This window comes from Chinchilla lanigera, unplaced genomic scaffold, assembly GCF_000276665.1.
Source record: "Chinchilla lanigera isolate Chin_1 unplaced genomic scaffold, ChiLan1.0 scaffold00072, whole genome shotgun sequence".
In the NCBI taxonomy this organism is placed as follows: Eukaryota; Metazoa; Chordata; class Mammalia; order Rodentia; family Chinchillidae; genus Chinchilla; species Chinchilla lanigera.
Window position 1 is genome coordinate 3,702,190 of NW_004955473.1, and position 24,768 is coordinate 3,726,957.

Consider the following 24,768-nt stretch of genomic DNA (forward strand, 5'->3'; position numbering starts at 1 on the left):
CAGGCTTATATTAGGTTACTCTCTGAGCCTCTGAGATCCCAGGGACAAGTAGACATTTCAACAAAAATGACATCTTAGATAGCAGCGAAGACTAGGTGGGGGGATGGGGAAGTGAGGACAAGGGGCACGGAGAGGAAATGGCAGGTGGTCTTGTAATACCCTGCATGCCTGTGAGGGAGTGGAATGTAGGGTCCTCAAGTGCAGTTTAGTGATCTTTAAGGAGCAGGACAAGTCCCCTGAGTGACAACAGTTCTGTTTTTAGACCTCACCACCTGCTGAGAGGCAAAGCCCTTCAAGGCACAGAGTGCTCACCCAGCACCAGAGGCCCCACGACCCTGGAGAGAACAGGGAAGGGGGCCACCATGCTGTGGACATTCACTCTCTTGCTCTTTTGCATTCGTGAGTACATGGAAGGGGTGAGGGGCAAGTGACTGTCTTAGGTACCCCAGAGAAAGGGTACCCTGGGGGCAGAGAGGGGAGTATTGAGGGTGTTGGACAGAGTAGGGACAAAGGATCTGTCTTTCACCATTAATCTCTCTTTTCAGGGCTGAGTCTAGGTATGACATCGATGGGTAAGTGAATTCCACCCCTTTCGGGTACCTTGGTTCCTGAAGGAGCCAAGACATTGATCTGCCTCCACACCCCTGACATAACTTCCTGGAGAGCCTAAAGACAGATTGGGTTTCTTGGGAATCAGAGCTTCTCTCCCTTCATGACTTGGTTCCCACAAAATCATGATGATCTCTGTCTTAGGTGGAGAGGGAGCTAGACTTGCACTTTATTCCCCGACTCATTTGAGCTCCTGGAGTAAATATCATGGGATTGCCATCCCAACCTTTCATGAGCAGACACTCTTGTTTCCAGAGGCAAGAGGAGGGATTTGCATCTAATTTTAAGATATGTTGGGGGGTGCATTATGGGAGAGAGGGGGTTGGACTGCTCACGTCTTTGTGATCTTTGGAAATGACAGCAATGGAATCTCAACCGGAGCTGTGGATAGAGTCCAACTACCCACAGGCCCCTTGGGAGAACATCACACTTTGGTGCAGAAGCCCCTCTCAGATATCAAGCAAGTTCCTGCTGCTGAAGGATAAGACACAGATGACATGGGTCCGCCCTTCCTACAAGACCTTCCAGGCTTCGTTCTTCTTAGGTGCCCTCACTGAATCCAAAACAGGTCTTTATAGGTGCTGCTACTGGAAGGAGACAGGCTGGTCAAAGCCCAGCAAAATTCTAGAGTTGGAAGCACCAGGTAAGAAGATAGCGATAGATGCTCACGAATAATATCCAGCTCCTGGGATTCAAACTTGCCTTCTAGGACAAGGTTTATTTAATTCACTCATTTACCTCAAATGTGTGCATGTATGCATGCATTCCACAGTTAATAAGTGCCTACTCTGTAATAGACAATGCTCAGCGAAGATGCAGATGCTGAAGCAGAAGTGGAGAAAGAAGGGATGGCAAATAGGGAACATACAAGGAAGCCCCATCCAAGCTAGAGGCTTGTCCACTGCTCCCTCTACAGCACTATCTTTGCTCTACCCAATTCCAGTTCATTCTTTTTTTCCAGGCCAGCTGCCTAAGCCCATCTTCTGGATCCAGGCTGAGACACCCCCTCTTCCTGGATGTAACGTTAACATCCTCTGCCATGGCTGGCTGCAGGACTTGGTATTCATGCTCTTTAAAGAGGGGTATGCAGAGCCTGTAGATTACCAAGTCCCAACCGGGACAGTGGCCATCTTCTCCATTGACAACATGACACCTGACAAGGAAGGGGTTTACATCTGCCGCACTCACATCCAGATGCTCCCCACTCTCTGGTCAGAGCCCAGCGACCCCCTGAAGCTGGTTGTAGCAGGTGGGTGTGGCCATGGCTGCTGGCATCTGACAATTATTCTCCCAGGGGTCATGGCTGGTTGAGCCAGGGTTGATGATTTTATTCCTTCAGCCAGTTCCTACATCCTGCAAAGCCCATGAGATACAGTCACTTAACATTTCACTGAGGCACAAATTAGAATTGCATATGCTGCAAGGCAGACATATGGGAGCCAATCATTTGGCTCATGAGTGAGCTTGGCCCACTGTTCAGCAGCTTCAGCTCATCGCAGCTTTGTTGTTCTCTATCTATTGAATATCATGCATTCATTCATTCTTTCAACCAGTATTTATTGAGCACCTAGTATGTGCCAGGCACTGCCAATGCAGTCTTATAAACTGATCTTTAGATTTGTAAGTGTTTATTTATCTGTGATTATTATTTTTTTAAGTGTGGGAATCAAATGAACTGTGGGTGTAGTGATTGCAAAGAAATGAAAAAGAAAGAGATAGTTTGTATTTTTCAGATGACTTGCTAAATTACTTTGGCCCCATATCAATACAGCTAATAAGGTAGCACCAAGTTGTAAACAGAAGATGGATTCCCTGAAAGCCCACATGGCAGACACACACTCCAGTGCTAGGCCGACCCATGGCCTGGGTGTTTCTAGATGGACCTGGCCACTTTTACTTCAGGCCCTCCATCAAGCTACATAGACATGGGAGAGGCTGTGCTACAGAAAGTACCCTGAATTTAGAAGCAGCAGTCCTGGGTTTTAGTTCACCTCTGCCTCTGCCTCCCTGTGTGATCTTGAGCAAGTCACTTCACTTCTCTGTGCTTTGGTTTCTTCTTCTCTAAAATGAGATAACAGTATCTATCTGACCTATTGTGTGATGCCTCTCTCTGCCTCAGTTTGCTGATCTGCAAAATGCCTACCTCACAGGGTTGTTGTGAGGACTTGCCTAAATATATGTACAGTGCCTGGCATATAAGCTCTCAATAAATGGTAGATATTAATTTTATTAGTATAGCTTTTTATTGAGAATCAAAGAACAGAGGACTGCCTGCTTGAACTGTGTTGTGGATGTTTGTTGCACACACACCCTTCCAGTGTAGATTCCACTAACACACACTTCTGTGGTTACCTGTGGCTCAGTATCCCCCATTAGTCCATGAGATTTTTCATCACAGGAGCTGTGTCTTCTTTACCTTCATGAGCCTACTCATCTATGATGCCTGCCACATCCTAAATGTTCTGTGAGTGCGTGACAGAGCCAACCTTTCTATTGTATAACTTCGATTGGGATGGGGGCAAGAAAGGGTGGTAGGAGATTTCACATTTGTAGTCTAATCACCTGGGAGAAACACTCCATAGACATGAGGGTAGGCCTGCATTGACAGAGATTCCATTGGGTTGCAGCCTTATTGACCCAACTCTTTTTAGTAGCATCTTCCAATCTTATGTTGGAAATCTGGTTTGAAGTGAGTTTAATGTGTTTTTAAAAACTCTCCTTAACAATATGTGCTAACCTGCATGCTCCACAGAGATAGACTCAAAGTCATTTTCAGAGGTTCAGTTTTTTGGGTGGTTTGGAAGAACTATAGTTGTCATTTCAGGAACTTGCAGATACAGGGGATCCTAGATGTAGGGAGCTCAGAGGAGGTGGTGAGAGGAAAACAGCATAAGTAAACCTATGCTTGGCTACGTTCTAGACGAGGCAGAGATCAAAGGCTGGGGGTTGGGGTGGACAAACCTCAGGACACTACTTGATATCCACAAAAGCTAGCACCCAAAAAATAGAAAAGTAGGGCAGAATCATCCTACCTCTAACTCCAGGGTCTCTTCCCTTTCTAGGACTCTACCCAAAACCGTCTCTGACAGCATCTCCTGGGCCCATCATGGCACCTGGAGAAAGTCTGAGTCTCAGGTGCCAAGGGCCAATCTATGGAATGACCTTTGCTTTAATGAGACTTGAAGACCTGGAGATGTCTTTTTACTATAAGAAGCCAATAAAAAATGAGGCATACTTCTTCTTCCCGACTCTGAAGATCCACGATTCTGGACATTACCTCTGTTTTTACTATGATGGGTCATACAGGGGTTCACTGCTTAGTGATATCCTGAAAATCTGGGTAACCGGTAAGAAAGGGGTGTGATATATGCTATGGGACCTACACTAGGAACTGAGGATGTAAGACTTCCTCTGGATCCCCTGGAGATCCTAATTATACAGGCAGGGCTAAGTAGGGATTTGCCAATGGTAAGCTGGAGGACGAGGAGGGAAAGAACTCTAAGTTGTGGGAGCGAGATGTCAGACAATTAGCCCTGTGTATTTTGGATCTTGTTCTAGATGCTTTTCCCAAGACCTGGCTCCTTGCTCGGCCTAGTTCTGTGGTTCCATTGGGCCAGAACGTAAGCCTGAGGTGTCACGGATCAGTGGACGGTGTGGGACTTGAACTGTATAAGAAAGGAGAAGAGAAACCACTCCAGTTTTTGGATGCCACCAGCGTTAGTGACAACAAACCATTCTTGCTCCGTGATGTGACCCACTATGATGCTGGCATCTACAGTTGCCACTATCGTCCCACCTGGAAGACCTCCATTAGGACTGGAGCACACAACTCTGTGGAGCTTGTGGTTGTAGGCAAGTGCTAACAACTGCTTTTTAAAAAAATTACTAATCTGCTTGTTTTCATCATTATTATAATATTATAAGGAGTGATTAGTGGCCTTTGGCACTCCCTTGGAGCTATGAGCCAAGGATAAGCACACTAGTAGGGTGGCTTAGAACTTTCTCCAAATCCTTCAGGAACTTCTCTCCCAAGATTGTTGTTCCTCAAGCTCCACCTTTCAGCATGGCCAATCCCTCTGTAACCTCTAGAAAAATTATTTTCTTTAAGGCCAGGGGAAACTTAAGTGTGTGAAGTCTTCCAGACTTAAAGTAGGAACCAGGAATCCTGAAAGTGCTGAATTCGGGGAAAAAGAAATCCTAATGCACAGTCAAATTTTGAAACCATTGATCAAGTGGAAGTAGAAAGGAAGAGAAGACCAAATGGGGAGCCCGGGAAAGTTTGGTAGTGGGTGGGGAGGTACTGAGTTCAAGATCAGTTCTAACTCTGGTGTCTGGATCTGTTTCAGCTAAGCCTCCTAAACCCTCCCTGTCAGCTTGGCCCAGCACCCTGTTTAAGGAAGGAAAGATCATCACCCTTCAGTGCCGAGTATCTCATCCAGTACTTGAATTTTGTCTGGAGTGGGAAGAAAGAACAGCATTCTATACATTCTCAGAGGATGGAGACTTCATCATCACTAACATTGAAGGGAAAGGCACAGGGACCTACAGTTGCAGCTCTCGTGTAGAGGCGCCCCCTAATATCTGGTCACATCGCAGTAAGCCTCTGAAGCTGATGGGGCCAGCAGGTGAGGGGTTAACTTTTCATAGGAAAGGCTCTCTATACCCCTGGGATTCCTAGACCAGTGCCCAGAAAGATACAGGAAAGGGATTCGGGGGCTCAGAAGTGAGAGTCCATGGGTTTGGGTTTCCTTCCCCTGGGGTAGTCTCACAATCACTTAAAGGCAGTGAACAGGATTCTTGCAAGGCTCCTCTTCTCCATGAAGAGGAAAGCCACTTATGCCTCGCTTTCCCTACGGAAGGACTCTTGGTAACTAGCCCCCCCGCCCACCCATCATGAATCTATTCAGCTTCTCCTGTCCTCATTAAGGCCCCTGCTTCTGGTCTTCTCTGGCCACAGGCTTTGTCACCTGGAATTCCATTCTGAATGAAGCTATCAGGTTGTCCCTAGTCATGCAGCTTGTTGCCCTGCTGCTTGTATTGCTGTGGATCAGGTGGAAGTGTCGGAGACTCAGAATCAGGTAACTGCCTTGTTCCAGCCTACCGCTTTCCACCCTACTCCAGGTTCCCCTGGTCTCAGGAACCGGTCATTTGCAGTTGAGACAAGCTACAGGGGCACATCCTACACAGCCCCTACCTTCTGAGTTTAGACAAGACTTTCTCATCCCAGTTGTTTCTCTTTTACCTCACAGAGGGGTGATCATCCACTCCAGAGAGTGGCAAAATGCATAATTCTCAGAGCTCGAGAAATAACCCGAACTGTATTCCCTGACCTGACCTCCACCTAGAGTGCCCACATCTCCCCCAAACCTCCCCGCCCCTCAGGCATGATTATAGTCTCCCCCTTTAACATGCTCTAAACTATTTTCTCTTATAAAATAGCCTGCTGTTCTCTCTCTAGGGTTGTTATTCAACTCCCATCCCCTCTTTTCATGATTACCCCCAGCTCTCAAGGGCTAGAGAGCTTTGTGCCCTATCTCAGTTGCCTTAGAAACCAGTCTCTCTACTATTGTGGCCTCCAACCTCCTGTGCAAAGCATCTTGGGAATGAAGTCTGAACCTGGATAGACATCTGTTAAGGCAATGCATGGAGCCAGGGAGTCAGACTGTTTCCTCTAACCCACAAAATGGCAAGCCAAACCCAACCTCTTGACATTTCCTTATATCCACCCCTCTTCCTAATCCCTAAGGCTTGGCTCATGCTACTCTACTAGGGAATGAGAAGAAAAACAACCTGTCTTACCCATGGGGGTCTCACTTTCTGAACGTTCTGCACACACCCCCTCACACTCTGTACCCCTCTGCCCCTGTGTGATCACAGAACCTTGTGTGTTTGGGAGTGCTCAATAACGGATGATGACTATAATTATGTGTGCCCATGTTTTCCACTGGGATCTGAGGGACAGCATGCTTGGACAATGAGAGGGAAGCCACCTAAGCTTTCTGCAAAAACCACCACCCTTTGAATTTTCAAAAAGATTCAGTGGAGTTCAATTTCTGGATCTTCCTAGATTCTTCCCTGAGTCCTATGCATACTAGGGTACCCTCCAAGCCAGGGGTCAGAAAAAAAAATGTAACTTCATGTGTCCCATCCCATCCCAGGACCACTGCATCAAAGGATGAGATCAGAAACCAGATTTCAGAGAAAACAGCTTGAAAAGGGTTCTTCTGACCAGGAAGTAGGGGAAGGGTCAATGTTTTCTAAGTAAAAGTGGTCAAATAGATTTTGCCTTAATATCACCTAACTCTACAGAGCCTGTGCGTCAGGCTGCTGCACATTTCTAGTCATACTCTGTGTGGAGGGAGGGGGATCCCACTCCGACAAGCTTAGCTCAGCACTGACAGTCTTCTGGTAATTCATCACGGCTGCCTAGGCAACCCTTCCATAACAAAGGCAGGTGAGGCAGGTCGGTCTGAGGACCAATCCTACCATAATAACAACTGCTTCCAAACTTAAACTTGATGACGGAGAAACACTCAAGGTTGCTCCCTCCACCCCCACTCCCCAGAGCTGCTGATCACACTGAGCTGCAGGGGTTCTGAGAACTGCAGATGCAAAAGCATTTTCCCATATGACATCTTAATTCCAGCAACAGCCTAATCAGGGGCCAAGGGGAGCTGACATATGATATGGGCTAGGGACGGGGGAACGTGGGTCACGAAAGAGCAAGAGGTTTTGTAGGTGGTTAGGCCCTCAAAAAGAAAAGTCCTCGATGTCAGAAAAGGTCATATCCCATTATCCTGGCCATATCCAATCCCGATTGGGTAATGAGGAAACCAATGACATAAATTGCCGCCCCCTTCTCCCCGCCCTTCCCCAAACCCAGCACCTCCTCTCTTTTCTGGTCTCACTAGACAAGCCTGGTTGCTGGGAACAGCTCAAGGGGTCACCATGTTCTTCATTGTCACAGCCCTTCTCTGCTGTGGTGAGTACCAGGGGGTGGGAAGAGGCCTGGGCAGCAGGCTGGCTGGGAGAAGTCCTGAGGAGGAGGGGCAGAGCCCTGGCAGCACTTTCTCTTGCAGGACTGTGCAATGGGGTACTGACAGAAGAGACCGGTGAGTTTTTCTTGCTCCAGACTGGGACATTCCTCTCTGGAGATCCGAAATAACTACAGAGTGTCAGTGTCAGTGGCCGGGGAGTGACTGGCTGTCGGGGGAAGGACAGCCAGGAAGGGGCACTTGCGAAAGCTGCCGACAAAATTCAGCCTTCAACTCTGCGTTTCTGCCTGCAAGATTTTCCCCAAGCTTTCAGCAGTTTTCTAGGGCTCAGCTGAAACATCAGCTTCCTCTTTCTTCAGTACAGGAAGGAAGGAAGGAAGGAAGGAAGGAAGGAAGGAAGGAAGGAAGGAAGGAAGGAAGGAGGGAGGAAAGAAAGGAGGGTGGAAGCGGGTATGGATTCGAGTTGATAGGGAAGGTAGGCAGTGTGATCTGGGTAGGGGTTCAAGGGCAAGGAAAGGAGCTGGGAAGAGGAGAGAGGATGGCTTCATTAACTCTACTGTTTCTAGAAATAATCATGCCAACCCCTAAGCCTGAGCTGTGGGCAGAGACGAACTTCCCTCAGGCCCCGTGGAAGAACTTAACCCTGTGGTGCAGAAGCCCTTCTGGTTCGACGAAGGAGTTTGTGTTGCTGAAGGATGGGACCGGGTGGATCGCAACTCGCCCAGCCTCAGAGCAGGTCCGGGCTGCCTTCCCCCTTGGCGCCCTGACCCAGGGTCGCAGAGGGAGTTACCACTGCCATTCATGGGAGGAGATGGCTGTTTCCGAGCCCAGTGAAGCACTTGAGCTGGTGGGGTCAGGTAAGAAAAGGCAGCGGGTGCTCCCAGAGTGATTCCCCGGTGCCCCCTGGGACTCCGGTGCTGCAGGGGAAGGGGAGGGGCCCTGAGGCGGGAGCGGGGTGGGAAAGAGAGAGGGGATTGACAGGAAGGGCCCAGGAGTAGCCCAGGATGGATTTTCTTGTTGTTGTGTTTTCTTATTTGTTTTGCTGATAAAGTGAATCTGAGGGTGCCGTCTGGGCTCCTCCAAACTTCTGACTCCTTCTCCACTTCATTTTGTTTCCCAGACATCCTTCCCAAACCTGTCCTTTCAGCTTCTCCCCCAATCCGGGGCAAGGAACTGCAAATCCGGTGCAAAGGATGGCTGGCAGGCATGGAGTTTGCTCTCTACAAGGAGGGAGAGCAGGAACCTGTCCAGCAACTTGGTGCTGTGGGGAGAGAAGCCTTCTTTACAATCCGAAGAATGGAAGATAAATATGAAGGCAATTACAGCTGCCGCACACACACAACAACACTCCCCTTCAAGTGGTCTGAGCCCAGTGAGCCCCTGGAGCTTGTCATAAAAGGTAGAGCTGAAATAAATGGGTCTAGGAGGGAGGAGGTGAAGGCAAAGCCTCCATCAGACACTCCTCTCCCCATGGCAAGCTTTGCTGCTGGTCCTAGGAGTCTGTGTCCAATCTTAGAGCCAGGCAGGCGTGGCGCTGGGAGTGCCAGGGCCTCTGGCTGCACGATATTAATAGCCATAATCGTTATTAATAGCTTGGTTTTGTGGAGGGTGATTTAAGTTTTCTAATTATTTTCCCTTCAATTATCTCATGTAACTATAGTGCACATCTTCAAGGGAGATAGGGCAGGTATCATTCCCCCTTCTTGTCCAAATGGGCAAACTGAGGCTTAGAGAACCAGCAGGGAAACCAGCAGAGAACCCAGTGAAATTTCAGGCCTTTTACTAGCCTCTGTTGCCTGGCCCAGTGACAGAGGGCATTCACTGAGAGGCAATAAGGCACAAAGGTAGGGTGGTCCCTGTACGATTTTTAAATTCACCTACTTTGGAGTGAAAACACTATAGAAAGCAGAGCAGCTGCCCAGAAGCAGTATTTGTTGTATTTGTTTGCTTTTTTTCTTAACATGCTTTTGTGTTGTGTGTATGTTCATGGTGTTGTTTGTTTTGTTTTTGCCTCCTAGAAATGTACCCCAAACCCTTCTTCAAGACATGGGCCAACTCTCTGGTCACCCTGGGTACCCGAGTGACTTTCAACTGCTCTACTCCACTCCAGCACATGAGCTTTATTCTGTACAAAGATGGCAGTGAAATAGCGTCCAGTGACCGCTCTTGGGCAAATCCAGGGGCCAGTACAGCTCACTTCCTCATCATTTCAGTGGGCATTGGCGATGGAGGGAACTACAGCTGCCGCTATTATGACTTTGATATTTGGTCTGAGCCCAGCGATGCAGTAGAACTTGTGGTGACAGGTTAGAAATGGGAAAATCCTGGTAGAGGTGGTGATAGCCTGGCACGGTGGACAGAAAGGTCATCAGTGGGAAAGGAAGCAATGCTCCTTCTAAAAGACACTGAGAATGTGCTAAGGACAGTGCCTGTCTCATGGAGAACAGACCATTGTAGGACAGCTGGTCCCGTATTATTACAGAAAGAAGAGGCAAGGGAGGGGACAGCACGTAACTCACTTCTGAGGAGAGAAGTAAGGCAGATGGGGGTGCCTAGTCCAGCAGCCAAATTGAAGTTGCTCTATTTTTGAAATCCTTCTGTGGCTTGGCCTTGAGCATTAGGTTCAATGTCCACTTTTTCTTCAGCTGGGCTGTCAGAGATTGGTGGGCTGGATGGCCCTCAGAGGACGGGAGGAGACCTTGAAACGTCAGCTGCAGCCATTACAAATGATAGTTTTCAAAGGCTGTTTAACGTCACAGGGAAGGGTTTACAATATAAAGTTAAGTGAAAAATATCAGATTGCCAAACTGCGGATACAGTGGGGTCCAAATTATGTAGTTATTGTTACATGCACACAAGCATATATAGGAAAAGTAAATGGAAAATACATAGATAGTTATCTTAGATTTGGTGGAATTGTTTTTTCTGAGGTTTTTACCATATTTTCTATAATAAATGCATATTGTATCACATATTAACACTGTAAAAACTGTTTGCAGAATGCAGTGGGCGGACTTCTCATGTTGTGATCTCTTTAATTTCAGAATTCTACCCCAAACCCACTCTCCTGGCCCAGCCAGGTCCAGTGGTGCTTCCTGGGAAGAATGTGACCCTGCGCTGCCAAGGGACTTTGACAGGCATGAGGTTTGCCCTCTTGCAGGAGGGCTCCCAGGCTCCCTTACAGTTCCAGAGTGCCACAGGGAGCTCAGCTGACTTCCTCCTCCACACTGTGGGAGCAGAGGACTCTGGGAACTACAGCTGCATCTACTATGAGACAACCATGTCGAACCGGGGCTCGTATTTCAGTATGCCTCTCATGATCTGGGTGACCGGTAAGGACAGACAAGGCAGGGGACTGGGATGGAGACAAGTGGAGCAGGGGTTAACAAGGGTAGTCTCTTCTGGAAGGCCATACTAAACCACAGACACGAACAATAGTATCCAGGACAAAGTTAAAAGGTTAACTCTGGAAGTGAGAAACTCCCATATTCACCACTGTCCATCTTTGTTCTCTTTCTAGACACATTCCCCAAGCCGTGGCTATTTGCTGAACCCAGTTCTGTGGTGCCCATGGGGCAGAATGTTACACTCTGGTGCCAGGGGCCAGTCCATGGAGTAGGGTACATTTTGCACAAGGAAGGAGAACCCACTTCAAGGCTGCTCTGGAGGTCCACTAGTATTGATGGGGCATTCCCCATCACCAATATATCTGCTGCTAGCATAGGCCGTTACAGCTGTTGCTACCACCCTGACTGGACCAGCTCCATAAAGATACAGCCCAGCAACACCTTGGAACTCATGGTCACAGGTAAGGGAGCAGCGCTTCACTGTGGGCGTGCGAGCGTACAAAGCGGGGAGTTCACTGGTTCATGAGAGATGTTTTAAAAAAAAACCCAAGGGAAGACCAGCAGTGGTCTTCCCTCTTTACTGAACAGAGGCTCCACTGATGCACTGGGAAGTGGCCTGTGCTCTCTGACTTAGGATCCATTTCTTCCAGGCTTACTCCCCAAACCCAGCTTGCTAGCCCAGCCTGGCTCCATGGTGGCCCCTGGAGAAAATGTGACTCTGCAGTGCCAAGGGGAACTGCCAGACTCAACGTTTGTCCTGTTGAAGGAAGGGATTCAAGCACCCTTAGAACATCTGAGGCCAAGAGGGGACAGGGCAGACTTCTGGATGCCAGTGGTGAGAGGTGAAGATTCTGGGATCTATAGCTGTATTTATTATCTGGACTCTGCTCCCTTTGCAGCTTCAAATCACAGTGACTCGCTGGAGATCTGGGTGACTGGTAAGCTCATGGAGATTTCAGTAAACAACTTAGACTTTGTAGATTTTAACACTTAGCAATAAGAGGTAGGGGGTTAGTTTCACGGCTGGCTCACTTAACTCTATTTTTGTTGGTTGCAGATAAGCCTCCTAAACCCTCTTTGTCAGCCTGGCCCAACACTGTGTTCAAGCTGGGGAAGGACATCACCCTTCAGTGTCGAGGACCCTTGCCAGGTGTGGAATTTGTCCTAGAACATGAGGGGGAGGAAGCCCCTCAGCAGTTCTCAGAGGATGGAGACTTTGTCATCAACAACGTAGAAGGAAAAGGCATAGGAAACTACAGCTGCAGCTACCGCCTCCAGGCCTCCCCTGATATCTGGTCAGAGCCTAGTGATCCCCTGGAGCTGGTGGGAGCAGCGGGTGAGTGCATAGTCCCTCCACAAAGGTTCCTGGCTTGGCACACTTGGAACCCCAGGGACAGCCCCTGTGGAGACTGTTCAGATCAGGAAAGAGGAGAGGCTTTGAAGTTGGAGAACTCAAGTGTGCCATTTTTCTCTTAAGGATGGTGAGGAGGTGGGACCCTAACAGGGTGTTTGCAGGGTCCTCCCCACCCCAAGAAAAGTAGGCTGTCTGCCTTGACAGATGGACCACCAGTGACCATCCCTTCTGCAGGCTCCACATGCAGCTCCCTTATGACTCTACGGGAGTCCAAAGTGAGGGGTGGACGTGAGAGAAAGAGAAACCATTTGCTAACTTTCATGGCCTTTGACTGTGCTCTTTTGTACACCACAGGCCCTACCACTCAAGAGTGCACTGTGGGTAACATTGTCAGAAGTAGCCTGATCGTGGTGGTTGTGGTAGCCTTGGGGGTGGTGCTAGCTGTAGAATGGAAGAAGTGGCCGCGACTGCGAACCAGGTAAATGCTCATCCGAGGCTCCTTCTGGAAAGCAAATGCTGCTGGGAAAACAATGGTCCAAACATTTCTCTAGCACTGATGGTTCTGAATACTCTCTTACTGATTCCTTTTTCCTAACACAGGGGTTCAGAGACAGATGGCAGAGACCAGACCATAGTGCTTGAGGAGTGTAATCAAGAAGGAGAGACAGGGACCACCACGAACTCGCCCTCGTCAACCTCCCGGGGGCTCTCAGTGGATGTGCCAGTCCCAATATAATGATCTTATTTTCCAGAGTTTTCTTCTCCTCTCTTTCACCCTCAGAGACCTGAGATTCTCATTAGTTACCCTGGGAGTCAGCCCCATCTACTGTTCTTTGACCTCTGATAACCTAAGTTGAGTCAAGGGGATTCTGGGAGTTGCAAGCTCCACCAGGTCGAGATGTTTGCTGAAGAGAGGTTCCGCACCCCCATTCCTCACTGTACTGACTTACTGGTGCATGAAATTCTATTATAATGTATTCTTCTGAATAAAGAGTCTATTCACTATTTAACTGCAAAAACTATGGTAGTGATCATCATTTGTTCTGTCACACTCCCCCCCGCACTTGTAACTTAGCATAAATGGCATACCGAAGCTGTCCTCTGTGGCTGAATAAGAGGACGTGAGGCTACTAGGCCAGAGAAATTATTTCAAAGATGGAGTAGAGAAGAAGGGAGGGTTCCAAAATAGTGCTTCACTATTTGGTTTGAGACATGATCACTGAACGCAGTCTCCTTCTATTCCATTATTGAATGAATGAATGAATGAATCACGATGTTCTGTCCAAGTTGCATCTTAAGAAGATAAACACTAAAGTTATATTGTTTTCACCATGTTACTTTTATGTTCATACCTAGTAAACTGCTTTCAAAGAGTAGATTTGGCCTTCTGTAGATCTCTGAAACTAGGAAAGTGTGCTCTGTGACATATACGACCAATCACAGGGTATAAACTTACTCAGTCTTAAATATGAACAATTTATGAAAACTTAAACTTTGCCCTGTTTGCAGACAGCCTTATTTTCCCAAAGATATTGACCTCCAGTGGTAGGATCTCAGGGCACAAGTAAACCGGTGACCTGTGTGGCTTAAAGTAGGGACTTCCTAGTATCCCCTCCCAGGACCCACATGGGAGCAGCCCTTGACCCGTTCTCTCTGGATCAGCATGCCCTTTGCTCCATGGGTAGGAATTCAGTATACACTGGATTAGGAAAGGAGGCTTACCTATTTCCTTGAAGCTTGTTTAAGACCTCAGAATTATTCCTTGGATCCTAGAGGAGGTCTTGACCCCTTCAAGTGTGATCCTAATGTTCTTGCATCCCAGGTCTATTTAATTCTAAGCAAACACTGTTCAACAGAACAATATGCAGGAGTTCAAAACAAAGTGAGCTATTTATCCCTATTGCAATAAAGTTGAGAAAGGAACTCCTATATTCTTGCATTAGGAAGCTTATTTACCCAGCAAGTTAATGAAAAAAATGCATCCCATTTCCCTTAATCCTTACAGAAAGAAACACTCTGAGTATTATAGACTAATTTGTATTAAGCTCTTTGGAATGTAGAAGTACAAAGTCCCACTCTGATTTCCATTTGATGAGATTCTATTAGTCGTTTATACTAATTTCTTACAGCATTTCTAAAAATTGCATTTCAAAAGTGCTTTTACATTTGAATTTGTCCAAAGCTAATTGTTGCTTTGTGCTGAACACCATTCTCTGCCCTCAAACTCTGCATCTCTAATCCTCAGCTGAAGTGTACATTTTGAAAACTGGAAGGAGGCCCATCCTTGGGCCTTGGTTTTAGGATAAAAGTCCTTTGATCTGCTCAGATTTTGTTTTCTGATCTTTGGGTGTTTCAAAGTGTATACTGTCAAGGCTAGAGATAGGACTGTACAAGTTAAAAAGTGATCACTCAATTGCTTTAGCTGTTCACCAAGGAAAAGAGAAATGGGAAGAAAAGATCAGAGAGCCAAGGACTGAAATTCAGAGAAGCCTCCAAGTTAGAATATCAGAGCGAAAAAAAGACAAACATAACAGGAAAAGTACTCATGTGAAATCCAGATATTGAACCCGGGGTCTCCTGTGTCAAAAAAATGTTCAAATGGAGATATTCATGTAATTAGAGAAAAGTCTGATAAAGCTTTAAGCAAGAAACAGATAGTAAGCAATATTTTGACACTGGCCTATTAGCTGGCTTTCTAACAACAATCACACATACAGTTCTTTCACGTAGAGAATTGTTTTACATGTATTAGAAAGGAAAAATATAGTTGTCAATTAACTGAGATACTTAAAGACAAAGAGTGGCTTTGGGATTTAACTTTCACACTGTCTGCCAAATGAATTATTTATTTATAATGCAAAAATCATCACAACTATCTCAATGAGTTAAATATTTATTTATCATGCCAACATAGCTTGTTGCTGACAATTCTCCACATGGTACGTTTTTTCAACCTGGTTGCCATGGGAATCAGTCCCTTTACCCCTGGCTGGCCTCTAATCATCAGCCCAGCATCAGGTAATTTCTGGGAAATGGAATCTCAATTAGGGTGGAGAATTTGTCTGGGGGGACTCCAAAAAGAAAGGCCAAAACCTCTCCCAAGTTTTAGAAAACAAATGCAGACTCCCCCTGATCCTCCAGTTCACATACCTTCGGTTCTAGCATCTCAGAAGCACAGAGATTGTTGTGGCACTGAGCTATCCAGTACAGACTCTCCTCTGTAGCAAAGCTGTTGGGGAGACACACAGCCTCTTCCTGCATACTCAGGGACAGGGTGCTCACCATGTCATGAGATAACTTGAGAACTCGAATTCTTCGATTGGTCCTGCATCTGCCTGCATCAATTCCCTCCACAGTCATTGGCTCTAATTCGGACTCAAGTTACAACCTAGGTCAAATATACTTCTTACACATAGTAGTTCCAGAAAGCTGAGAAAATGGGGGTTGTGCTCCCTGAGTTCATTAGATCTCACACAGCGGTACTGTCTGAAGGTGGCCAGCATTCATTTGCAAATATATTCATATGGTCAACTTGAAATATCCAGGTTTCACAGGTGGCAGATTTCACGCCTACTCCACTCTTTGTCAAGTTCAACCAGAGCAACACTTTGTATATATTTTCTATATGTACGTATTCTGCAGTATTCATTGTCTGCCTTCTGTACAGCAGAAACTGTTTTGGGCACTGAATATGCAGTGAGAGAAACAATTTCTACCCTTCTAGTGGGGAAACAGATCATTAAAATAAATGGTAATGAACTATACGGAATATTACATGGAGAGAAATCTATCATAAAAATAAAACAGAGAAAGGAGATAAAGGGATGCATTTTGTGGGCGGAACTTGTTGCTGTATTAAAAGGATGGTTGAGCAGAACTCACTGAGAAGGTGACATTTGAGTTATGATTTCAAGGGTGTGAAGGAGAAAGGGTGTTGTGGTTGGAGGTAACAGAAAGGAAGTAAAAAGTCCCTGAGACAGAAGAGCAACTGGCTGGTTGTGGAATGGTTCTAGTAGGACTAGAGTAAACCAGGAGGAGTAGAGAAGGAGATGCAACCTGAGAGGTGATGGGAACTGAGCTGGGAAAGACCGTGAAGGTCTTTGTAAGGACTTTGTTTTACCTGTTGAATGAAGTAGAAAGCTACACGAGTCGTACTTAAATAGCACCATCCAGCGTCCTCCATGCAGAGCAGACCAAGAAAGGATGGAGGAAGGACACAGAGAGATCTACTAGGAGGCTATTGCAATAATTCCAGCAAGACAGGCTGGGTTAGGCCAGAGTGGTGACAGAAGCAGCAATGAGAAATGGCTAGATTATTGCTATAATTTGAAGAAAGAGCCAACAGGTTTTGCTGACAGATTGGGTGTGGGGTGTGTTCTGTAAACATTTCTAATTGAAGAAAGAGCTGTTTCAAATATTGCCTTAGTGTTTCCATTCCTGAATTATTTTAATTGCATCCTCAAGAAAGAGCTGTCCAATGTCTCCCAACCCATATCATTACTTCTAGACAGTCTTTCAGTGAGTTTGCCATTGTCCATCCAGAAATATTACAAGCAGGATACAGTCTTGTATATCTACAATGGTCTGACCAGCACAGAGGACGGAGAGCTGAGAATTGATTACTTTCTGTCACCATTTCTACTAATGGCATCTAAAATATGAGTCCGAAGAAAGCCAGATCCTATTGTTGGCTCATAGGAAACCTGTGGTCAACTAAAACCCACAGGTATTTTTTTTCACACACACTCTTGGCTATTTATTGTTTTTTACTTATGCAAGTGATGCATGATTTTATAATTGAGTTTTAACTAAAATATAAGACTTGGCATCAATGTATGCTGTATTTGTCTTACAGGTCCACAAAGCCATGTATTTCCACTTAAGTGAGCCTCTATTTATACGTCACACTCACAAATACTACCTCATTTATTCTTAACCACCCTTACTATTATCCATATTTTAAATGTACAGGAACCAAGACTCCAAGAGGTTAAATACAAGGCCAACCAGGCCACAGCCAAGGGTGAAGCTGGAGCAGAATTCAGTTTTGCATATTTCCAAAGTGAGTTGCTCCCACACTGAAACTTAAATAACACAGTACCTGGAACATAGTAAGCATACAGTAATCATTTACTAAATTAACCACCTTCCCCCCATGTTCATTTATTTATTTTATTAACAACACTCATTTAGTATTTGTTAAGCTTTCTTCTAGTGTTTTACATTCACTAAGCATCTTAATCCTTACAACAAATCTATGAGGTAGATACTCCTATTCTTCCCTTTTTTCTCAAAGGGGAAAAGGGAACCACATAAAAATTAAGCAAGGTGGTTGGGTCACAAAGCTAGCAAGTGTTAGACCCAGGCAGTCTGGCTCCAGAGTCTGTGTTTAAAACCACTAAGCCATACCGGCTCACGTTTCTGTGAGATCCTGACCTTGCACTCTCAAGGAGGTGTCTTGGCCTAATTTACTGTCCACTGCCAGTGCTGAACCCACAGCCCTCCTGGGGAAAGACAGTTCTGTCCCTTCTTTCCCATTTCCCTTCCTTATCTACAGAAGCTGGCCCTCTGGGCTTAGTAAGAAAGAATATTTTTGCATGGCCCCAGATTTAATATTGATCTTTCCCCTGCCCTGCCAAAGCTCCTTACCAGTCTGCCCTGCTGTAGGAAATTCTTCCAGCTTCTATCCCAGAGGGAGAAAGTGGGATTCCACAGCTGAGGAGAGGGCCAATGTGATGAAATGGTCACATTCTGGGGAAATCCCTGTAAAGGAAACCCCATGACTAGTGGCTGCAGGCCTGGAAGAAAAAGATATTCCCTGAGGCCCCTCCCTGCCCCAGCAACGGGCCTTTAGCCAGAGCACTCATACTATGTGGCAAATTAACTCTATGGGATCCTGGGTTGAGCCATGCTTTTCACTGGCTGTGGCAGGGATTTGTGGAGAAATTCAAGCCATTCACTTAGGTTATCAGCCTGTCAGTGGTGACTTTTGTGGTAAAATCTCATGTTATCAAAGAAAGCCACCTTTGGCACGATAAGCAAAAGATTCAAGAACAATCTTCCTGAAACCATAGGCTAGCAGAATGTACTATAAGGGCCAGAATTAATTTTGAATCTGATGAAAATCCTGCAAAGCATGGTATGTAGCAGGAAACTCGTCAAAATTAGCTAAAGTTCCCTTAAACTGTAAATCCCTTACTGAAGCCTTTGTTCTATTTGACCTCAACAGTCAGTTCCGGGGAATTCATCAACCCACGCCCTGAAAGTTAGACTCAATTCTATTCAGGCAGACACTGTAAAGGAATCCTAGACTTGCAGAAGGTTAGATTTGAAAGGGTCACTGGAGATGATACAGAGCATGAACTTTCTAAAACATACCGAACACGTGGCTGAGCAAACTCTGCTTGAATGCTTCTTGATGCAGGGGTTTTACTACCTATAAGGAGAGGTTACTCCTTCAATTACCAGGTACTGTACCTGTTGTAATGGTGAGGAAATGCTTTCATTGGTTTGAAAGCTGCTTTCTTCCAGGTTTCGTGTATAATGTATAATACAAAATCCTTACATTTTTACTTTTCAAGTAAAACACCACAATTAGACAATTTACATATAACATCATAATAAATATAACAGTCACATATTACTGTTACACATATAACAGTCATAATAAATAAAACCTCTGATTAATTTTAGATACAAAAAAAACTATCAACTTCAGTGTGATGAGCCTTACCTTATACTTCCACTAATATATTGCTGTGCTTTCAATAGCATATCTAGCGGGCATTTTACCCTCATACTAAGTGGCTCTATATTAAATTTGAAGTGAACAGAAACCCCGTGCCTTTTAAGAATTGCTGTTAGGCTTTGCCTTCACTCTGAGTTCATGCAGAGCTGAAATAGACAACTTCACATCTGTCCCAGCTACATTAAAGTAAGAATTAGTTTTTAACGTTCAATTTTATACTATTTCTCCATTTGTCAAATTAATGTTACAATATCATCTTCTTTTTGTAGAATGGAGATAATTACTGTTTTAATTTTTCAAGCGAGGATCAAATAAAATAATCCGTGTGAAGCTGGTTTATAATTAAGAAAATATGAAGTCTAAGATTTGATGATGACAATAAACGTTGTTATTTGTGTTGAGCACTGTACTTGTGTTGAGCTCAGTCTTAATCACAAATGTGGTCATCTCATCTTTAGCAAGTGTCTTCCTGGGGGTACAATAATTCATTAAATCTGCACATTTTGAATATGATCATTTAATGAGGAAGGCATTCAACTATCCATACCACCAGCTATTTCCATTTCTCTACCTTGTGTGAAAGGACATCACGTGTTTGTCAAGATCTTTGAAGCCCAAGTAAACGATTTTTACAGCTTCCTCTTCTAAGCCCATCCAAAAGGAAATGAGCTTAGTCTGGCATGACTTGTTCTTAATGAACACATGCTGATTCCTAGTGATTAGTAAATTTCTTTCTCAGGGCTCAGAAATCATCTTCTTAATAATCTGTTCTGGAAGTTTGCTGGCAATCGACGTCAAACTCACCAGGCTTGCATTTGTAGATTTTTTCTTGTTTTATGTGAGAGAAAAGCATCGCTTTATTTAGTATTTTGTCACCTTTCTACTTATCTACAAGTCCTTGAAGACTACCAACAGAGGTAGCCAAGCTTCCAAAACAAAGCAGAAAGAAACAGTGGCAGATAAGCTACTTCCCTTTCTTCTTCACTTTTCTGAAGTGGAAAAATTTCTCTTTGTTGTACTGCACAGACACTCATCCTGCAGTTGAGTTCATAGGGTTTATATGCCATTTTAGAGACAACTCGGAATGTCAACTGGGCATTGACTATGCAAAAGTGTCCTTTCCCAGGTGCACTTTACAGAACTCACCCGTGTTCTAGAGCAGTGGCCCTTGACCTTTAACGTGCTGTGAATCATCACATTCAACAGGCCTGGGCTTCTATAGTTCTCACAAGCTCCCAGGTGAAGTTTATGCTGTCAATATACAGACCATAATTTGTGGAATGAGATTCTAGATTGATGATTACGGAGCTTTGGCTATATACTACAATCCCCTAACGAGCTTGAAAAGGTAAATCCGCGTGACAGACTGCCCCCTGACTGTAAGTAAATCAGAATCTCAGGGTGTGGGGACTCAAGGACTCAATATTGTTAAAGCTCCCCAGGTCATTTTCCTGTGAAACCAAGGTTGAAAACACTCATTAAAGTTAGTTAGTTTTAATCTTTAGCTACTATTTTCTCTTCAGGAGAACTCAAAAATTAGCACTTGGCTTATGCACCTGCTGAAAGTGTAGGTTCCCACCTACATACCATAGTCCTTTACATAAAGACATCCTGTTGGGTAGAATGTTGTTAACCAAAATTAGAAGTGTTGTGAGTCTTAAAAGAACATATTTCAATGTTGGTGATTTATAGGGTTTCTTTTGTTTTCTTGCTGCTGCTTACTTCAATAATTGAGGGGCCTGAAGGGTGGCACATGTGGGAGGAAGATTAAATTAGAAATAGTTATGTAGCAGTAAAAACTCCATCACATCCAGCAGTATAACACCATCCCTTGTACAACAATTTAGAAAGTACTACAGAGCAGCTAGGTTGTAGATTATCTCCTACATCCACAGAGAGCTCCACTTACAGTAAACATTTCTTTAGATCAGTGCGTGTACACACATAATATGGAATATGCTTTATAGTCAAGCAGACCTTATGTTTTGATAGTGGGTCACTGACTGCAGAAGTGGACCAGCTCAGGAAACTGAGAAAATTTGACACACAGAATAGTAAACTAACGAATTAAAGGCAAAGTTTTCAAAAATAGGCTCTGTCATGAAGATTCCCTGGCACAAAGGTGGAAGATCCACACTAGGAAAGGAGAGGGCTCTAACACAGAGCAGGCATTGGAATTATATGGAGCTGGACATTTCTTGTTTGAGCAATCATGATAGAAATGTTCTCCCTAGAAGTCAATCAAAAAGGAAGCATATTGGTGTGCGGGTGGGGTGTGTGAAGGGCAGCATTTTGGCTGGCACTCCAGCTAGGGGCATACCAAAGGAAGGACAGCCAAATGGGGCCAGGCTCAAAGAGGAACAAAGAGCAGACTGGGTGGTGGCATTTCTCAAAAAAGTTATAGGTAAGATTCTTCCCTCAGCGGCAATTCTTGCCGGCACTGGACCTGACAATCTTTGGGACAGCATGGAGAAAGGCCTCTTCAAGTCTTGTTCATTTATGACACTATTGACCATTCTAAAATACTGAAAAATATGAAAGAATCAACTTTCATAAAATCCTTGCTCTTTGTGCACCTCTCACACATAAGAAGATTTCAGAAGGAAAGCCCTAGGAGGAGAATTAATGGTTATTGAGTACTTTGCAACAAAAGTTCTGTTGGAAGATTTTCCAGGGATTCATTCCCTTCCAGAGGCAAAGGCACTGATGAAACTTTATTTTAAAAACATTCCTAGTGTTTAAAACCCAGCTGTCCCTACTCCTTACCACCTTCAAACCTCACACAATGCCTCCAACACTTCATTCCATTAGTCTTGTCGTTCAGATAGAAGAATGTAAAACTCCACAGTAGTGTCACCACAACAGACGAAAATATGTACCCTATTTCTCAGAAAGCGAGGAGAAGTAATGTGGAATGTCTTCAACATAAAGCAATGATCAGTGTTGGAGGAGACAGATGTGTTTCACCTGACTGAAGCATTACACAATGTCCACATACATTGTATTATACATATACATACATTGATATGTACAGTTTTTATGTATCAGTTAAAATTTTTAAATAAAATAAAAATAAATTCGGGAAATAAACAAACTTGCATAGTACCTAAGCTCCAGATGTCACTAACAATTCAAGAACCACCCTACGAAAGGGCTAAGTACTTGGGGGACAGAGGCTTGCTCATACAAACTCCTGGAGATGCTTCTCAGTCTGTCACCCGTTTGCCATGCCCTTTTCTTTTGCGAGGTGGCCTAGACACTGCTCTGAGCTCTCTCTTCACATGCCTCCACTTATCCTCTTCCCAGAGGCTAACACCTGGTCACCTTTCTTTCCTCTGTCTGGCCAAAAGCAGCTCAGACCTGTCTGAGGCATCATGGTGCACAGAAAGTCAATAAAATTCACTGAAACTTATTCTTTTCTTTTGTAAAAGAAGCAAATAATAATGGTACCCAATCTTGAGGGATATTCTGCTGACTATCCCTGATATATGTATAGGGCCTAGCATGCATTAAGCAATCAGTAAATGGTAGCTTAGCTTTTTCTCTTAACAAACATACAGAAAACAACTAGTGAAGTTCAAATGATACTAACTACAAAGAACAGTTGAAGGCCACCAAGTCACAAATTTAAAGGAAAATATAAGAGAAAAACTATAAAAATCACAATCTGAGATAATCACTGAAGTGTGAAAGCAAATAACTTTGAGCAGACTCTGCCTTAGGCTTGCTCAACTTCAAGGATTTTTTCCTTTCTCTTTCATCGGAAGCCTACGGCACAGATTAAAGTCCCTGACCTAGGAATCGACAAGCTTATGACCTTATACAAACCTCTTAATGTCTCCTCACCTTGATAGCTTCATGTGATGCAATGTGTTTAGTATGGTGTGAGTAAAAAGAAGTGACTCTTATCATCTCAGGTTCACACCTTCTCAGAATTCCTGGGCCTGTGATTCATAGTCTCCACCCACATCGAAGGAGTTCTTCCACCTTCTCTTTACACATAGGTCTTCCTATGCTTTCTGGGGAACCTTGAATTGACTAATTTCCATCTACCAGTTGAGCTCAGCTTACTTCAATCATTCCACCAAGTAAAAAAGGGACAGAGAAAACAGACCACCAAACTGTAGCAGACTCTCGGGCCTTGGTGGCACAGAAGGAGGATAGGATGGGGGGCCTTGATGGTCAAACCTTTTACTTGTGCCTTCTTGACCCACTTTTTCAATACCTGCTAAATTACAAGTAAACAGGGCATCCATGGAAGGAAGGAAAGGTGTGCCAACTCTGTCGCTCCCTCCAGTGGTGGGGTCTAGAGAAGCTGTGGGGTTGACACGGGATGAGGGGTCTAATTCAAGGAAGGCTCACAGAGCTCACAGCACAAATCATAACTCAAGAGACAGCCACAATGATAAGGTCAACAGGAACAGTAATTTGCAATGGACTTATAGGGAAGAAGGGAGTATAATAATAATAGTAATAATTGGTGGGCTTCCAGAGAAGGGCCAAAGTTCTAGGAGGACTCATGGGTAAGAATGGATAGTGATACTGTAATTAATATGCCCAAGGACATAGAAATCCCTGTTGGATCACTGGAGGAGGGAATGATTATAGAAGCTAATAGTTATCACATGCTCCATCCACGTCATGTACTTGGTGCTAAATGCTTAATATGTATTATTCCACACAACCCGAAAGGAACTTGCACCTCAGAAAAATTAATTAACTAGGCCACATTCTCGGAGCTAGCAAGTGACGAAGCCAGTATGCAAACCCAGGTCCAAAACCTGTGCACTTTTTTCTCAACCATATGGTGGCAAAAGAGCGAAAGCAGTTGATCTAGCTGGTTAGGATACTTGTTTGTCTCCCAGTCCCTCAGCAACAAATGTCTGCAGGGTGCTGGTCACAACAAACTCGTTACCATGGGAGCCACCTGCTCTTCCCAGCCTCATTCAGGACCAGGGGGCTTCTGGAAAATAGAATTGTCCCTCACCCTGCTAGGGTGGCAGGTTCCCCACTGAGTAGAACAGTCTGGTACTCAGATAACCAGGTGTGTCATCTTTTCATAAATGTGTGAACTGAGAGACATGAGGGAAATTCCTCCTCCCTAATTACTAATGCTTGAAATTGGACCTTTGGAACATTCTGTCCTTTATTAAAATGCAAATACCTGTTTTGATTCATTTACAGCACAGTGTGAATCTTTTAGTTCATCATTTTCGAGAAAACTAGTCGTTGAGACTTTAGTCTAATGTAGTTAGCGTTGCAGGCAAAGCACTTCACAATCTCCAGGCCTTGTCTCCGTCTCTAGCTTCATTTGCTCCCACGCTTCATCCTAGCATCCCATACCACATTCCAGCTCAGACCAATGACTTTTCAATGTACTGTTCCTTACTCGGAATAAAGCCCTGCACCTCAGTTTTCCACCTAAATCTTAGCTGTCAGTACAGATGCCACCTCCTTCCAGCAAACCTACCTCTGCCCTGGACCATAATAGCTATAGAGTTAGCTTAGAAGACTTTCCTTGTACTGTTAGAGCAGCCTGTGTGTTTTTCCAGCTTTCTTATCTATCTATCTATCTATCTATCTAATATATTATGTGTGTTATAATAATGGTTGGCATGTGGGGCTGGGGGTTTAGCTCAGCGGCAAAGCGCCTGCCTGGCAAGTGCAAGGTCGTGAGTTTGGTTCCCGGTACCGGAGAAAAACCAAAAAAAAAAA

The 24,768-nt window shown here is 44.8% G+C and overlaps 1 protein-coding gene across 2 annotated transcripts; it reads left to right on the plus strand.

The window, feature by feature from the left end:
* The first annotated feature begins 281 nt into the window (after window positions 1-281).
* On the plus strand, window positions 282-13,317 carry Igsf1 (immunoglobulin superfamily, member 1). Of its 2 annotated transcripts, XM_013523048.1 has the most exons (19): window positions 282-399; window positions 546-557; window positions 971-1,252; window positions 1,571-1,858; window positions 3,672-3,956; window positions 4,168-4,461; window positions 4,956-5,234; window positions 5,567-5,687; window positions 7,521-7,591; window positions 7,689-7,721; window positions 8,171-8,461; window positions 8,725-9,003; window positions 9,623-9,910; window positions 10,649-10,936; window positions 11,125-11,412; window positions 11,602-11,889; window positions 12,009-12,287; window positions 12,660-12,783; window positions 12,906-13,317. In XM_013523048.1, exons 1-19 carry the CDS (start codon window positions 363-365, stop codon window positions 13,039-13,041), a joined length of 3,963 nt encoding a protein of 1,320 aa, XP_013378502.1. In that variant the 5' UTR covers window positions 282-362; the 3' UTR covers window positions 13,042-13,317. The 2 variants fall into 2 exon arrangements, with proteins under 2 accessions (XP_013378502.1, XP_005401279.1); XM_005401222.1 differs by lacking the exon at window positions 7,689-7,721 and having other exon boundaries at window positions 546-572.
* Window positions 13,318-24,768: the final 11,451 nt, after the last annotated feature.

Coding starts and splice junctions, on each gene's coding strand:
- Igsf1 (XM_013523048.1), top strand. CDS start 363: ATGCTGTGGACATTCACTCTCTTGCTCTTTTGCATTC. Junction 8,462..8,724: donor ACTTGAGCTGGTGGGGTCAG/GTAAGAAAAGGC, acceptor TTTGTTTCCCAG/ACATCCTTCCCAAACCTGTC. Junction 11,890..12,008: donor GCTGGAGATCTGGGTGACTG/GTAAGCTCATGG, acceptor TGTTGGTTGCAG/ATAAGCCTCCTAAACCCTCT.